Source organism: Podarcis raffonei, chromosome 5 (genome assembly GCF_027172205.1).
Source record: "Podarcis raffonei isolate rPodRaf1 chromosome 5, rPodRaf1.pri, whole genome shotgun sequence".
In the NCBI taxonomy this organism is placed as follows: domain Eukaryota; kingdom Metazoa; phylum Chordata; class Lepidosauria; order Squamata; family Lacertidae; genus Podarcis; species Podarcis raffonei.
In genome coordinates, this window is record NC_070606.1 from 2,137,120 (window position 1) to 2,152,281 (window position 15,162).

Consider the following 15,162-nt stretch of genomic DNA (forward strand, 5'->3'; position numbering starts at 1 on the left):
TATATATATATATTTATCATGGTAATACTAGATTTGGTTTGCAAACATAATTCCAACTAACAAGGAACCAAATTTGAATCTGGCTTTAAAAGATTTCCAAAGAATAAAAATTCAGAAATAAAAGGTTTTACTTTAATTGCAAGGAGATGGACTAGATGACTCTTGGGGTCACTTCCAACACTACATTTTTATGCTTCTATGCGCAGGGTCACTGGCTCCCCTGTCCCTTCTTGGACCCACACTGGGGGGCGGGGGCAATGTGCATGCAGGAGAGGTTCTGGGTAGGCATCTCTGCATGGCATCATGGAATCACAGAACCAGGGTCATCCGATCCAAGCCCCTGCAATCTCAACTCAAGCATCCATGGCAGACGCCATCTGACTTCTGCTTAAAAACCTCCATTGAAGGATTTATAGCAGATAAGAAGAGGGTTTCTGACACCTGGTTCTGCAGTGAAAACCAAAAAGAACAGCCTGCTGGGTGGCTGAAACCGAGAAAGCTTTGTGGATAAGAAGAATTTATATTTTGTTTTAGGGTGAAAAGACTGTGAGCTCAATTTATCAGCGTTTTGGCCACATTGCTGTTGGCACTCAGCCACATGGGGCTGAAATGAGAGGGAGTGATGTGCAGGTTATCCAAGTGCAGCGCATACGGAGTGCAGTCGGCAGTCGGGTCCCCACCTGTTACAGTGAACTTCATGCTCCAGTCAGCTCAGGTTAGGTTGGAGGAGAAATTTGATTCTGGTTGTTGTTGTTTGCATATCCTACCTTGTGGGACATCTTCAGGAGAAGAAAAGGCTAAGGAGTAAACCCTACACAAATCTGGAGTGGAGTGCCTAAGGTGGTTGGATGGCGCCTTGTCTGCCTCCTTCCAGGAACTTTTGCAACTCAGCTGGTGCCAATTGTATTGTTCTGCTTTCCTTTGGGAGAGAGAGAGGGGGGAGTCTTGTCATTGAGCAGCTCAGGACCTTCAGACCCATTGCCCAGGCTTGCGCCCAGGTCATGCAGCAAAAACAGCTCAGGAGGCAGCAGTTACAAGTTACGGGTCTCTGCAGTTACAGCAGGCACTGTGGTTCTCCAGCAGGTGGGCTTCACTCCCATAGGCTCACTCCATTGTCTCTCAAGAAAGATGGATGCCAACAACATATAAGTATTTATAATGTAACCAAGTATAATAACGGATGCCAAATAAATCAAAAGTAGAAAGGGCAATCTGGAACTAAACATATAGGAACAAATCTCCGTACTAAAAGTGAATGTAAAAATTAATATCACAAGGTTGATTTCTTCTGTTTATTTCATAAAATTTATGCACTGCTCGATTGTAAAAAAAGAAAAAGAAACCTCAAAATGGTTTACAAAAGATAAGACAAGAAAATCAAGAAAAATCTACAGCTATACCTTAAAACATACACAAATTAAAATACTAGAACAAATTCAAAATTCACATCAGTGTTTCTAAGCATCTGGGCAGGCTTGTCTGAACAATAATGTTTTTAGCAGGAGCCCAAAAGAGTACATGACCTGAACATGCAGGGAGTTCCACAGTGTAGGCGTTGCCCCGCTAAACAATAGAGTTCTCACAAATGTAGAACGGGTATTATGCGGCACTTGTAGTAGGGTCAATTCTGCTTATCAAAGTGATCAAGTGGGTGCACGTAAGGTAATTTGGCACTAGATCCTGGTGTGGGGCCCCAGTGTTAGTCCTGCTGAAATGTAAGACCTGCTGAAATGTAAGGTCACCCAGTGAGCTTCATGGCCAAGTGGGAATTCAAACCCTGGTCTCCCAGGTCCTAGTAGTCTGGTGCTCTAACCACTATGCTGCGCTGGCTCTCAAATATAAATATATGTGTTTGTACATGTGCAGAGGCATACCTAGGGGTTGGTGAAACCAGCCTGGCTAGGGGTGCAAATATCACCTCAGAAATCTGCCTCCAGTTATCTCCCCCACCCCCGAGGTAACACCATATTTACTTGTGCTGCTTTAGAACAGCATCACAGTAGTGGCAAGATCTTTGTTTGGTTGCCTGTGTGAGCTGTTGTGATCTCAAAAGGTTGCTCCTAGTGGGGGATAAGCTGGATCAGGTTAGATTCCCTCTACTGCCACAGTTCCTCTGGAGTCTTCCCCATTTGCCAGGTTGAGGTCCAAGCCGTGTGACACAGCAGGTCTTAGACCTGTCGGCAGCTTCCTGGGAAAGGCCGCTTTGTGGAAGGCTCTGGCTGTCATTAAGCAGGAGTTTCTCTTGATTGATGCTGTATTGGCCTTAGAGAGGCTCCTGCATCCCGGCCCTTCCTTTTTCATTTTCAGATTGTCGGGGTAGGAGAAGAAAATGAAAGCCACCACAACCATCACAGTAATTGAGCTTGGAGAAGCTCTGCTTCTTCTGCTGCTGCCTGGGCACCTACTTTCTGGCTGTCCTGCCTCCATATTCTGCTTCAAGCTATTCCTGTCACTCCCAGGGTCATCTAGTCCAACCCCCTGCGATACAGGGATCTCAATTAGAGCATCCATGACAGAAGTCCATCTGACTTCTGCTTAATAACCTCCAATGAAGGAGGTTCATTGGAAATGAATGCAAGGGAATTTTCACAGGGGGAAACTTTCAATTATTCTGTTACCCCACCAGGTCTCAAGTGGTATGGCTCAGTGATGCTACACAATGTAATGTAAACAGACTTATCTGTGAGTCTGGGCTACAGCAATGGAAAAAACTGTAGCTGACTAATCTCTGTCTTCCAAGCACCCATTAAAAAGCCAGGAGCCCTGTCCCATGCGGAACCCATCAATTCTACTCCTGAGATCTCCATTTTTATATATAGGTTTTATTATGTGATTACTTTCCATTTACACCTACAAAGATGTCTCTTGCACAAAAGTACTGAGAGGTTTCTCCACCCGAACAATGTGCCATTGAAGCATGTTAACCAAAGGACTAAAAATGCCACAACCTGCTGTGACTTGCAAAATGTACTCCAGCATCGCAAAAGCAGCATGTTCTTATTGCACATGCACTGAACTATCAGTGCCAATATGAAACCAACTAAGTCTTTTGATTTAAGGGGGGGGTGATTATTCAGCCATCCCCGATCCCAGTTCCAAATTAAGAGATGTCTCATGAAGGACGCAGGCTTTCATCATTCTACTTCTTCTTGGTCTTGTAATCCTAAAGCTTTCTCCTGGAAGTGAAAAGACAACCAAGTCAGTAAGATTTATACAATTCTGTATGTTTTGGGGTTCACAGCAGAGCAAGAATCTCTCCCCAGTGCTAAGGAGACCAAATACAGACTTAGGCCAATTAATGCACAACTCCTGATCCATCAGTCCAAATGCATCACACTACAGATTTGCAACACAACCTGTTTCTTGTGCCTGCAAGAAGCAGCAGGAGGCAGTGGATACTAGTCCAGTAGGGAGAATGAGGCAGTGGGGCATTGCAGGTGAGCCTGCGAGAGATCCCTCCTGAAACCGGAGAGCTGCTGTCAGCCAGTGTAGACAATGCTGAGCTAGGTAGACCAATGGTCTGACTCAGTAAGACAGACTCCCATGTTCCACTTTGCTCATACTTTATAGCCAAGGGGGTGAAGCTCTTCCTGGGAAAATGAAGGTGGCAGGGATAAACTTTTGGTGGATCAGCTACTGGAGATGGGAGGAAGAACAACACTGATTCTTGGACAAAACCACTCTCTGTACCAGTTGCCTTGGTAATGCCGAGCAACTCTCAATACACTACTGGAAGTATGCACACTAATGTGCGTCTCTGCCGTGCTCCTAACTAGTAAATGCTGGATATTCAACTCCCACCTCTGCCACACACGTCCACCCATAATTGTCATAATTGTCACCAGCACTTTCAGTGAAAACTGATGCCAAATTCAGTCAGAAAACTTTAAAAGCTTCAAACTGTAATTCATCCATATTGACCGCAGCAATTTTGCAGGGAATTTACCTAGAGGTATCTATATGATGTACCATATGTTTATGCCAATTGCCAACAACATGGTGAGGGGAGGAATCCCTTTTTCAAACAAACAAACAAAAACAAACAAACAAACAAACAAACTTTAAAGGTTTATCTGTACCTTGTCTTAAACATGGCTCCACTCAGAAGAGGCTACTTTGCCCACAGATTTCATCCAGATGTGACAAAAGTTTAAAAGTTCTTCAATAATTTTTTGTTTTGTTTTAATTTGTGAAGCAAATTCACAATACTCCAAGTCTCCCTTTCTCTCCCCCTTTCTCTCCCCTCCCCCCCCCGTTTTCTTCTTCCCACCAAGGCAATGAACAGAGGTCGGGGAAGCTGGCATCAAAAGACAGTTGGTGGAAGGGGCAAAACTGCTTTCTTGCCCCCACCTGCCCCATCCTCTTTCTCCCCAGGGGAACAGGAGGGCTACAGATAGGCAAGTAGACAGGCAGAGAGAAGATCAATAAACAGGCCCCTCCTCCTGTTTTCCACCCCCTGCCCCACCAGTCTTCAGACAGATGCACACGTACAAACACACATGGCTGTTATACGATCCAGTTGTCTTTCAAAAGACAAAATTCACTTGTGTGGGGGGGTGGCCAGCAGATGGAGCTCAGCTGGCTGAGCTTCCCAAAGTCATTTCTCCTCCTTCCCTTCTTTGGTATCCTCTGGCACCTCCTTGGGGGCAGAGTTCTCCTCCTAGCTGAACATCTCTGCCACTTCTCCCTTCACCAGAGCCGCCAGGAGAGGGAAGCCAATGCAGGCTGGGACCAGGTAGAGCAGGGCTGGCTGTGCATGTTTGAAGATGGTGAGGCCCAGCCCAAAAATACCGTATAAGCCACAAAACTGGTGTGGAAGTAAGTGTGCTTGTTCCTCTTGAGGCAAAGCATGGCAGTAAAGCAATGAAGATTATTGGGATGACAATGTCCCCCAAGCCCATCATGGCAAAGTTGTCAGCCTCCAAGTATTTCTCTAGCAGATCTTGGGGGGAAACCAATTTTATGGGTGCTTCAAATGACTTTGCGACCGTCACCATAACGTTGGTGCCAAAGACACAGAAGGCATCATACATGAAGAGCCCACCAAGCAGAATGCAGCCGGTGTGACATTCTTCAAGTTCAGCAGCTCCACCCCACTGAGAGACCCACTGAGACCTCCGGGCAGTATATAAATTCACTGAATAATAAATAAAAATTGAGAGGGAAGGCCAGGCCAAATAAGTTATTGGCAATCCAGTGCTTTCTCAACAGGTACCAGATTTCCAACAATGCTACTCATGGCCAGGCAGACAAGGTCCACGGTGTCAAACTCGCGGTCGACAAGCCCTTCCTTAGTTTCCTCAGAGCCCTGAGTGAAGAGAAGCTGGTACTGTTTGTTGGGAAAATTCAGGGAGAGTAACAGGCTGATGTATTCGTGAGATAATATTTTGAAGAAGAGGTAGAGGCCTAAGAGGGTGCAGCTGGCAACGATAGGAAAGCGGGCAGCATCTCACTTGGCAATGGTCTCTGGCATATCCAAAACACTCTTCCCCTTTGCGCAGGAGACGGAGCGCAGTGCCCCGAAGAAGATGGGCAGCAGGGCCATGAGCTGCCATAGGCCAGGGCATGCCCTCCGGGGTGGCAGGAGGCAGCCCTGGCCATGGAGGCATCTCTGGCCCCACTCCTGTTCTGCACCTCAGTGTGCTCCATAGCCTCCAGTCAAAAAAACGCAGCCCCCAAAGTTTAAAAGTTACCCCGCCCCAAGAGGCAACTCAGCTTTCTGAAGCTTTGGTTTCCTAGGCAAAATGAGCATTGCCTAAAGCAGACCGAGGGAGATAAGCTTTGAATCTGAAGCACCAACTTAGAATCCAATTTGGACCCCCCACCCCACCCGTCTTCAATAGATACACTACAAACTTTTATTGGTTTTACAGTGGTACCTCGGATTAAGAACTTAATTCGTTCTGGAGGTCCGTTCTTAACCTGAAACTGTTCTTAACCTGAGGTACCACTTTAGCTAATGGGGCCTCCCGCTGCCACTGCGCCACAGTCGCACAATTTCTGTTCTAATCCTGAAGCAAAGTTCTTAACCCAAAGTACTATTTCTGGGTTAGCAGAGTCTGTAACCTGAAGCGTCTGTAACCTGAGGTACCACTGTATATTCATTTCACTGCCACAGCTTTATCTGAAGAAAACTGGGAATAAAAAATTGGTAAATTGGCCGAGAATTTTCCAAGCCAATGGGGTTACATTTTTCAAGATTCCCCAAGAAGGGGTATAGTTGTTAAACCAATTTTAATCTGCACCCTAGTTATATCCTAACATAGTGAGAGAGCTCAGTGCAAGCTTGTAGGAATAAGAGCACAAATAATAATTTCTACTTTCAGAATGTCAGAACAAATGTGTGGTATGTAACACAGGGTATCCTGCATTCGCACCCAACTGTCACGAATGGCTGCTAGGCCCAGCAGCCCCAATGGAAAGTTCACAGGTAACTATTGTTTAGAAAGGGGAGGATGCACCAGCAGAGGAAGCAAAATCTCTTACCCATCCACCTTGACTATGGATCCAAGGGCTGAAGTTTTCCTTGAGGTATTTTGCTCCAAAGCCCAGTATGGTGTTCATGGGATGGTTGTCTATAGCAGTGAGTCTAGTTATGACTTCAATAGCAAAAGCAACTTTGATTTTTTGTGCTTGCACCTCAGAGTCTGCTGTAGAGTCTGCAGGTATCTCTTCTAGGAACTGATCAGCAACTCTACTGAAGAATCCATAGGACATCAGTTCCGAGGCACACTGAAAGAAAGTCCTGTCGTTTTGAACCTGGAAATGAATGTAAGGCATTTGTCATTAGGAACAAATAGAGGTGTTGGTCCCATTTCAGGCACAACGATCTCTGAACACAGCAAGTTCAAGGAAGGCTTTTCCTTGTAAAATATACAAATAAGAAATAGTTGCTCTCCTATTCTCTGGTAAGTGTGGATTTGTGAGACAACTTCTTTTTTACAGCCAACTTGTAAATGTAGTTCTGGAAAAGTGATTTCAGCTGTCCAAAACCCCAAATAAATCTTTGGAAAAAAATTACAGAGGCCTCCTTAATGTACACACATTTTATGTGGATATAAACAAATCTGATGGATCAAATTGGGCACCACAGTGGATATAGGGAAGCTGGGAGGTGTGCAGAAGAGGGTGACCAAGATGATCAAGGGTCTGGAAGCCAAGACTTAAAAGAAACAGTTGAGGGAGTTGGATATGTTTGGCCTGGATAAAAGAGACTGAGAGGAAATAAGATGTCACATGGAAGATGGAGTAAGCTTGTTTTCTGCTTCTCCATAGGGTTCCAGATACAAGAAAGTAGATTCTGACAAAATATTAGGAAAAACTTTCTGACAGTAAAAGCTATTCAGCAGTGGAACAGACTACCTCAGAAGGTGGAGGATATTTTAAAGCAGAGGTTAGATGGCCATCTGTCAATGATGCTTCAGTTGAGAGTTTTGCATTGCAGGGGGTTGGACTAGATGATCCTCAGGATCCCTTCCAATTCTACTATTCTATTATTTTATTATCCAAACCTAATCTGAATTCCACAAAAGGCTTTCTCTTGTCTTCCTTCCCCTGCAGCTGCTCTTTAAAATATATCTTTCTCCCCTTTCTACACATTCAACATTCTAGAAAAGCAATTCACAAAATTGTAAATAATAAAATAGAAAGTTCTGCAATTAAATGCTTTAAGATTCAATGCAAGTAAAAAACAACATAGTACAAATTGCAGCCTCAAACTGGTTACCTTTTCCTGCAGTTTATCTCCTGATGCTCTTAACAAGGCAACTATTTCTTTTATTAACTTTTCTTTCTCATCTGGTAAAACAGAAAAAAGAAGAAGCTAATTTTCTGGTTTAACACAGGATGTAAAATAATCATTAACATTCATTAAAACAAATTATTTCATAAGCTGCCTCAAGAGCTTTAAGTATTTATGGAATGCTTTTTCCATGTGTTCTATGTATATTATCTCAATCAGCAGAGGTTGTCTGGCAATACTAGGGACACGGGTCCAAAACACTCTTGGGCTTGCTGATCGGAAGGCTGGCAGTTCAAATCTGTGTGATGGGGTGAGCTCCCGTTACTCTGTCCCAGCTGCTGCCAACCTAGTAGTTTGAAAGCACACTAGTGCAAGTAGATAAATAGGTACTGCTGTGGCTGGATGGTAAAAGGCGTTTCTTTGAGCTCTGGACTCGTCACAGTCCTCTGCGCACCAGTAGTGGTTTAGTCATGCTGGCCACATGACCCGGAAAGCTGTCTGTGGACAAACATTGGTTCTCTTGGCCTGAAGTGAGATGAGTGCCGCACCCCATAGTCAGCTTTGACTGGACTTAACCGTCCAGGGTCCTTTAACTTTTACCTTTACCTGGCCATACTATCAGCTTCCTCGTGTGGAGAATACTGACCATCACTGAAGGTGGCTGAAAAACAGTGTGATAGATAACCCATAGGGCACAACTGTGTTATATATTTGAATATGTTTAAATAAATCTGAAGGTGTGCTTCAGTTTCAGTGTTTCAGTGTGTTTTTGCTTCCAGACAAAAGCCATATTGCAGATGTCTGTTACTTTTCTGAACACACATATAGTTTTTAGTAAAGGTAAAGGGACCCCTGACCATTAAGTCCAGTCGCAGGTGACTCTGGGGTTACTCACTCACCTCGCTTTACTGGCCGAGGGAGCCGGCGTTTGTCTGCAGACAGCTTCCGGGTCATGTGGCCAGTATGACTAAGCCACTTCTGGAAACGCCGTTTACCTTCCCACTGGAGTGGTACCTATTTATCTACTTGCACTTTGACATGCTTTTGAACTGCTAGGTTGGCAGGAGCAGGGACCGAGCAACAGGAGCTCACCCTGTTGTGGGGATTCAAACTGCCGACCTTCTGATTGGCAAGCCCAAGAGGCTCAGTGGTTTAGCCCACAGCGCCACCCAAAAGGCTTTGCCAGTACGCTGAAGAATGTGTGCTGGAATCCTTTGCAACATCCAGGGGTTGTGTGGCAAGTGTGCAATGGTTCCTTGACAGACAAATCAATCAGGAAAAGGTTTCTTCAAGAAAAAAAGGTTTTTGAAAACACAGACTCTACAGAAATGCCATTTGGCTGCTGTGGAAAAGCAGGTTACCTTTTTCAACCTCATCTTCATTTTCGGGTTTGGTGGCACACCCACCATCTGCTTCTAGGCTCAGAGTCTGTTCCAGTGCTTTGAATCCTGTCCTTTTAGGGAATGGCGTGGAATTATCAACTATTTCAGCAAGCTTGTCTACCACAACATTGATGTCTGAATCGCCTGTTCAGAAACAAATTGAGACAAATTCGCTGGCTGGTTTTCTTTACACCCTGCACAATCTTGAAATTATCAAGCATGTCACCCTTAGAATCCTCAAATGCTTTAGCCTTTCTCCATAAGGAACATGCTCAAATGCTGATCCACTCAATCCGGTGCTGCAGATGGTCTTTGGCAGCAAGCTCACCAACAAAGACCTTTCCCAGTGCTGCATGCGATCTACCACTGAGTCGCAGAGGCCAAGAGGACAGCTTTTTGGAACCCCAGTGGCATGGGAGACTGTCTGCACTGTGAGTTCACCCACCTGTGACCCTGCCCCACTTCTGAAAATGCTCCCCTCCACCTCACGTAGGATTGGGGAAAGCCTTCTGTTGCCTCTGATAGGAAGTTGAATGGTGATGTGCTTAGGCGTGTGATGTGTGCATGCCTGTGGTGTGCCATACTTCCTTGGAGTACCCTTCCTTGCCATACCCACCTTTGCCATGCAGTCTCCTGTGCATTGGCAATGAGGCAATGTAGCCCTCAGGCTGAAAAAGGTTCCCAGTCCCTGAGGCAGAATTAAGAACCAGCCCTTCGCAATGGACGTCCATCGCTTTGGCCAGAGAGGTTGCCAAGGTGAGCAGATTTCCCCACAAGAAGTCTTCTTCGCCCCTTAGAGCTGTGGTTCCCAACATGGGGCACACGCCCCACAGGGGGGCAAGTTGATTTTTAAGGGGGGCAATTCGAGATAGACCAAGTTAATGGCTTTTTAGGCTTCCTCCATATGAATGGGTGTTCACTTTTTGAATAATAAGAATTATATGTCATGAGGGGCAGGCATCAGGATTTTATAGATGCTTAGGTGGAGCATGGCAAAAAAAAAAAAAGGGTTGGGAACCACTGCTTTAGATAGTTTGATAGCTATGTTACTTCTATTTATTTATTTCATAAAATTTAAGCCACTGCAGTGGCTTAGCTATCATCCCCTTAACCTACAGAACTGTAAGGAACTGCAGTTCTGGGAACTTAACCTGCAGAACTGTTTTGAAACCAAGGCTGAAAACCAAGCAATAGTTGCCACTAATATGCTATTAGAGTGTTTAACAAATGGGGGGAGGGTTAAACCCACCTTGCTCTTCTAGTGAAAAAGCAGAACAACTTCCAACACCCGCCTGCAGGCTTAGTGCACGCCCATTTACAGCATCACCCCTTCTGAGCGTCGTCCCAGAATCCTCTATAGCTTGCGCCCTTAGACAGGAAGGAAAGAGAAAGTGCTTGCAACGGGACTTCTTCTTCTTCTTCTTCTTGCTCCTGTCTCTGGTCGGCTGTCCTTGGTCCTTGGGAGACGAGCCTTGATGTGCCTTCTCCTTACCTTGCCTCTTCTCTCTGCCTAGAGATGATCCCTCTTGGCCTTTCGCTTCCCTTTCTAAAAGATGCCCATATTTGCTAGCGGACAGTCGACGCTGCGCATAAGCCATAAGCACTCTGTATTCTGTGCTGCTCCTATTGACATCATCCAAAGGGATTTCTTCCATACTGGAAGAATTTGTCAAATTCATGATGCACCTGCAAAGATAAAACAACAGCAACACCATTTTATTGGTATTACCAAGTAAAGGTAGGAATTTCTCTGGAGTGCTTTGCTATAATCAAGTCAGAGACGTTAACACATTGACAAAAAGTGGGGGAAATCTGAGCAAGCCAAGTTCAAACAGGAAACAATTTGAATCTCCTTTCGTTCTGTCTTCTCACCCTAAAAATTTCAGTCCAGCTCTGAGGAGCAGCAAGGCTTTGTACACAGAGGAAGGGCATGGACAGTCATTTGAACACCTTGTCAGGCTCCATGTATTCTGTACTCAAATAAAGTAAAATTCTATTGCAAAGTAGCACAAACTTTTCATCCCATATAGGGTATGAACTTTTCCTATTCTGCAATTTTGCATATTTATTTTACTCTTCTACTTCTGTTAGGCATGGTCAGGGACAGGATCGGGTGCAGCACCAAAGGCCAGTCAGGCCACGCCAGGGTCTCTGAAGGGCCTTTCACTGTTCTTGCTGGATACTTTTCATCAGCAGGTGGTCCTTGTGAATGGGAAGTGACTTTGGCTTCTGTTCACAAGCATCCCCAAGCAGGATGTTTTATCTCTGAAATCATTAGGTACAGGGCACTGCAATTTGGGTAACTTAAGCTGGTGGGCAGTTACTGTGGATGTGGGTCAAACCTAGATGCCTTTCCATTGCTGAAGTGTGCCTAGAGATCTGGTGGATGGTGCTGAGTGCTGCCACCACTGCTTTGGAAGCAGAGCTGGCCCCCACCCTAGTTGGGTTGTATGTGCTGAGGGAGGGGCATTGCCAGCACCATGCCAAGGGCTCTCTAATCAAATAAAACCTTATTTAACAACTTTTATCTAGGTGCTATAATTCCTCATCTTACATGCACTTTGACTTGTGCAGTTTCAACCAGATGTAGTTGGTTGGGCTGCATGAAATTTCATAAGCCAAGTCCCAAGCAAGGCAGAACGCTTAAGAGCTCTTTTGGCACAGGGTCCACTTGGGGATACCTGGCCTTAAAAGAGCTTTTAAGCTCTCTGGCTTGATTGCTAGGCAAGCCCCACTCAATGCAGAGCCTGGGAGACTCTGGGATGCAGACTCTCCCCCCCACCCCACCCCTCGCCTTCTAGCTACAGGGTGGCTCTGGGGGTTTGAATGTACACATATACATTTCCACATATACACATGTGAATGAGTTTTGAGCATAAGCACCCCTACAGACAGATAAAATTGCTATGTTCTCTCATGTTTGTGTTGTTCCTGAACATTTCACTGCAAATGTTTGGGAGGCAATATTATTCAAGAAAAATATCATTTCTAAGAAGTCTTAAAAATCATTGCCCCTTGGTAAGAGAAAGTACAGACTTACCATATATTTCAGAAAACCACTACCTGTCTATGTTCTTTGTTAAGTCAGTCCTCACCTTTCTGCTTCCATTGACTAGAAACTAACATGGAACTGGCAGCATGCAGCAACTGATTTATTTTAGGATATGTCAGTTTGTTTGTAACAGATCCAAATTGGCACACCTGCTGTGGAACCAGATAAATGGCATAAAGGGCAACTGCTAATGATTTACAACAGAGCTTTCCAAACTGTGTGTCACAACAAGATCTCAGCTGCAGTTTGTAGGTGTGTCACAGGAATGCTCACCACATTTCTGGGACTGGAAAGGGGTTAGTTTAACCTCTGGTTTGCTAGTAAAACTGAATTACTGTATTGCAAAATGATGCATATCTAAAAAGTGTGTCACCAACATTAAAAGTTTGGAAAGCTCTGACGCTTCTGAAATACAAAGTGCCTCACAGCCACTGCTTCTACTTATAGTCTCTAATTCTATACTAACAGTACTCCTCCAGATTTATTACAATTAAGTTTACATAATTTCAATTTATTATTTTTACATGAAACTTCAGTGCAACGAACTACTCATGAGCTATGCACTTTTTCAGGGTAGCCTAAGAGAAACAGGATCATTCCAAGATCTTTCAACAATACTTGTTTAACACTCAACCATGTCTGGTCAAGCGGAAATTCAATAGCTGAATGGAACACATTCAGCAACCATTCCAGCAGAAAGTGCCAGGAGACAGAGTTTCGCTTGAGGCTAGAGTCTGATTTTTTTTTTATTTCCACATAATAGTTTTCAAAGTGCAAGTAGATAAATGGCGGGAAGGTAAAAGGCATTTCCTTGCGCTGATCTGGCTTGCCAGAAGCAGCTTAGTCATGCTGGCCACATGACCTGGAAGCTGTACGATGGCTCCCTTGGCCAGTAAAGCGAGATGAGCGCTGCAACCCCAGAGTCGTCCGCGACTGGACCTAATGGTCAGGGGTCCCTTTACCTTTAATAGTTTTCCACTTATGAAATATCTGCATTCCTGAGAGAAAAGGCAGTTCTGACTGACTTTCCCCAGCCCAGCTGAAAGTCATATATTACTCAGTATGAAAGTTCAAGGAAGTTTCCTGTAAGACAGAGAGTATTCAGGCTTAAGCAAATAAAAATATTAAATCCTGTATATAAAATACTTTGGGTAATTACCTTCAGATAATGTTTCACAAACAGCCCCCGAAAGGATCACTTGTTGGTGGCCTGTGAATGCCGCCGTGTTGTGTCCGCTTCCTTGTTTTACTCCCACCACCTTAAGTTCAGCTTTAGGAGAATAAGAAACCAGCTCAAAGAGCCCAGCTGCTTCGAGGGCACTTTCACTTCCTTATTGGAACTTTGTTTGCTGAGAAATGAAAAGGGGTGGAGCTAAGAGCCTGGACACTTTAGCCTAGCAGTCATTTCCCATTTGTTAAAAGAAACACACCCACTTTAAGCCATTCTGACCTTGCGCCATTCATTCACCATGTATCTGCAAACTGGAAGTATATGTGCCACAAAGGTCCTTCTGGTCCACCATCCTGTTTCTAACAGTGCCACTCAGATGTGCCAAAGGATGCAGGAGCAGGAGGGGGGAGGGGGAAAGACCCCCCCCCAATGTTTGCCTTCCTGGGCTTGGTAAACAGAGCTACGCTGCCTCACACCCACATCCTACATTCAATCTCTAAACTAAAGCTTTCTATATTCTAACTTTTATCAAAAGTCTGCAAGTTTAGACTTTAACGATTTCTGTAGGAATAAGCATCTGTTTCCTGCAAAACTCTGGCTGTGCCTCTGTTTCCACTACTGTACTTAAGAATATTAAATGAATGTAGGGCAGCACTGACACCTAGTGAGCAAAAACGTTGCTACAACAAGCCAGTTATTACTGTAAGAATACAACTTCTGGAATGTTACTTAGTAACTCCCTGATTTTCCATCAAAGGTATACCAAAATGCACAGTTTTTCTGCTAAAAGACATGGTGACATTTGATCTGCGCTGATAATATTATGCTTATGGTGAGTTATAAAAAGTAATTATAATAAATGCTCTCAATGCACATCAGTGATAATTTTGGATATAGAGTGAGTGGCTCTTTGAATCTAGCTCAGGGGTCAGCAAACTTACTGCGCCTCAGGCAGGGGTCTCCAGCTGGAGGGTGGGGCAGTGCGTGCCCATACACATGCGCACAAGCTATTTCCGGTGCTCCTCCGACCCGGAAGTGGGCAGCGGGAGGCGGGGGTCTCTGTGGGCGAGATAAGCGAGTCCCTCGGGCCTTATCTGGCCTGCGGGCCTTACTTTGGGGACCCCTGATCTAGCTGAACCTGGCTCAGAAATATTGTTTGCCCTCACACTCCTGAGATCTGAAATGCAAAAGGCACTTGCAGGGAAGGATTTGCAAATGAAAGGCATCTTGTTTTGTGAATGGCAAGACTATTTTTCCCCCTACAGGAGAATAGTCTTGATAATTGTCCTCAAGTAGAAACCCATTTTTGAGGATTGGTGGGTTCACACATTTTTTTGGTCTTATGTAGGGAAAGAAGTTTGGAGTGGACAAATTCTTAACACAATTTTTTTAACACATGTTTTTGTTTAACTCTTTGGTGAAAGAGTTATGTCACACACATGTTATAATCAAATCTGGAAATCTCCACAGCTGCATTAAAGTTTGGGTTGTTGTTTTTTTAAGTTATGAGACATGTCTCTGAAGTAATCTACTGAATAGTACAGATAAGGTCCTCTCTCTACATATGTAGCTTAATCCTAGAAATAATGTGAACACCTCTCAATTCCCCATCTCCCACAATATATTGACAAAAACTGCTGCTTATGTACATATATTAACTGCAGCCTACCTTACATGGCTATAGCCTTTCCTTATGTCACCTGCCCACCTAGCAGTTCGAAAGCACACCAAAGTGCAAGTAGATAAATAGGTACTGCTCTGGCGGGAAGGTAAACGACGTTTCCGTGCACTGCTCTGGTTCGCCAGAAGTGGCTTA

General features: G+C 44.5%; 1 protein-coding gene across 1 annotated transcript; it reads right to left on the reverse strand.

Moving 5' to 3' along the window:
- Window positions 1-1,720: 1,720 nt before the first annotated feature.
- BCL2L14 (BCL2 like 14) lies at window positions 1,721-13,583 on the reverse strand. Its single transcript, XM_053387544.1, has 6 exons — window positions 13,335-13,583; window positions 10,373-10,809; window positions 9,103-9,267; window positions 7,727-7,797; window positions 6,487-6,759; window positions 1,721-3,176 (listed from the first exon to the last, which is right to left on the reverse strand). Exons 2-6 carry the CDS (start codon window positions 10,800-10,802, stop codon window positions 3,135-3,137), a joined length of 981 nt encoding a protein of 326 aa, XP_053243519.1. The 5' UTR covers window positions 10,803-10,809; window positions 13,335-13,583; the 3' UTR covers window positions 1,721-3,134.
- Between the last annotated feature and the right edge of the window lie 1,579 nt (window positions 13,584-15,162).

What these genes read in the sequence shown, in the direction of transcription:
- BCL2L14 (XM_053387544.1), bottom strand. Translation starts at nt 10,802, where the DNA reads ATGAATTTGACAAATTCTTCCAGTATGGAAGAAATCCCTTTGGATGAT. An exon ending in GAGATAAACTGCAGGAAAAG is followed by an intron (nt 6,760 to 7,726) that starts GTAACCAGTTTG and finishes ATTCATTTCCAG; the next exon opens with GTTCAAAACGACAGGACTTT. An exon ending in TCCATAGTCAAGGTGGATGG is followed by an intron (nt 3,177 to 6,486) that starts GTAAGAGATTTT and finishes TTTCACTTCCAG; the next exon opens with GAGAAAGCTTTAGGATTACA.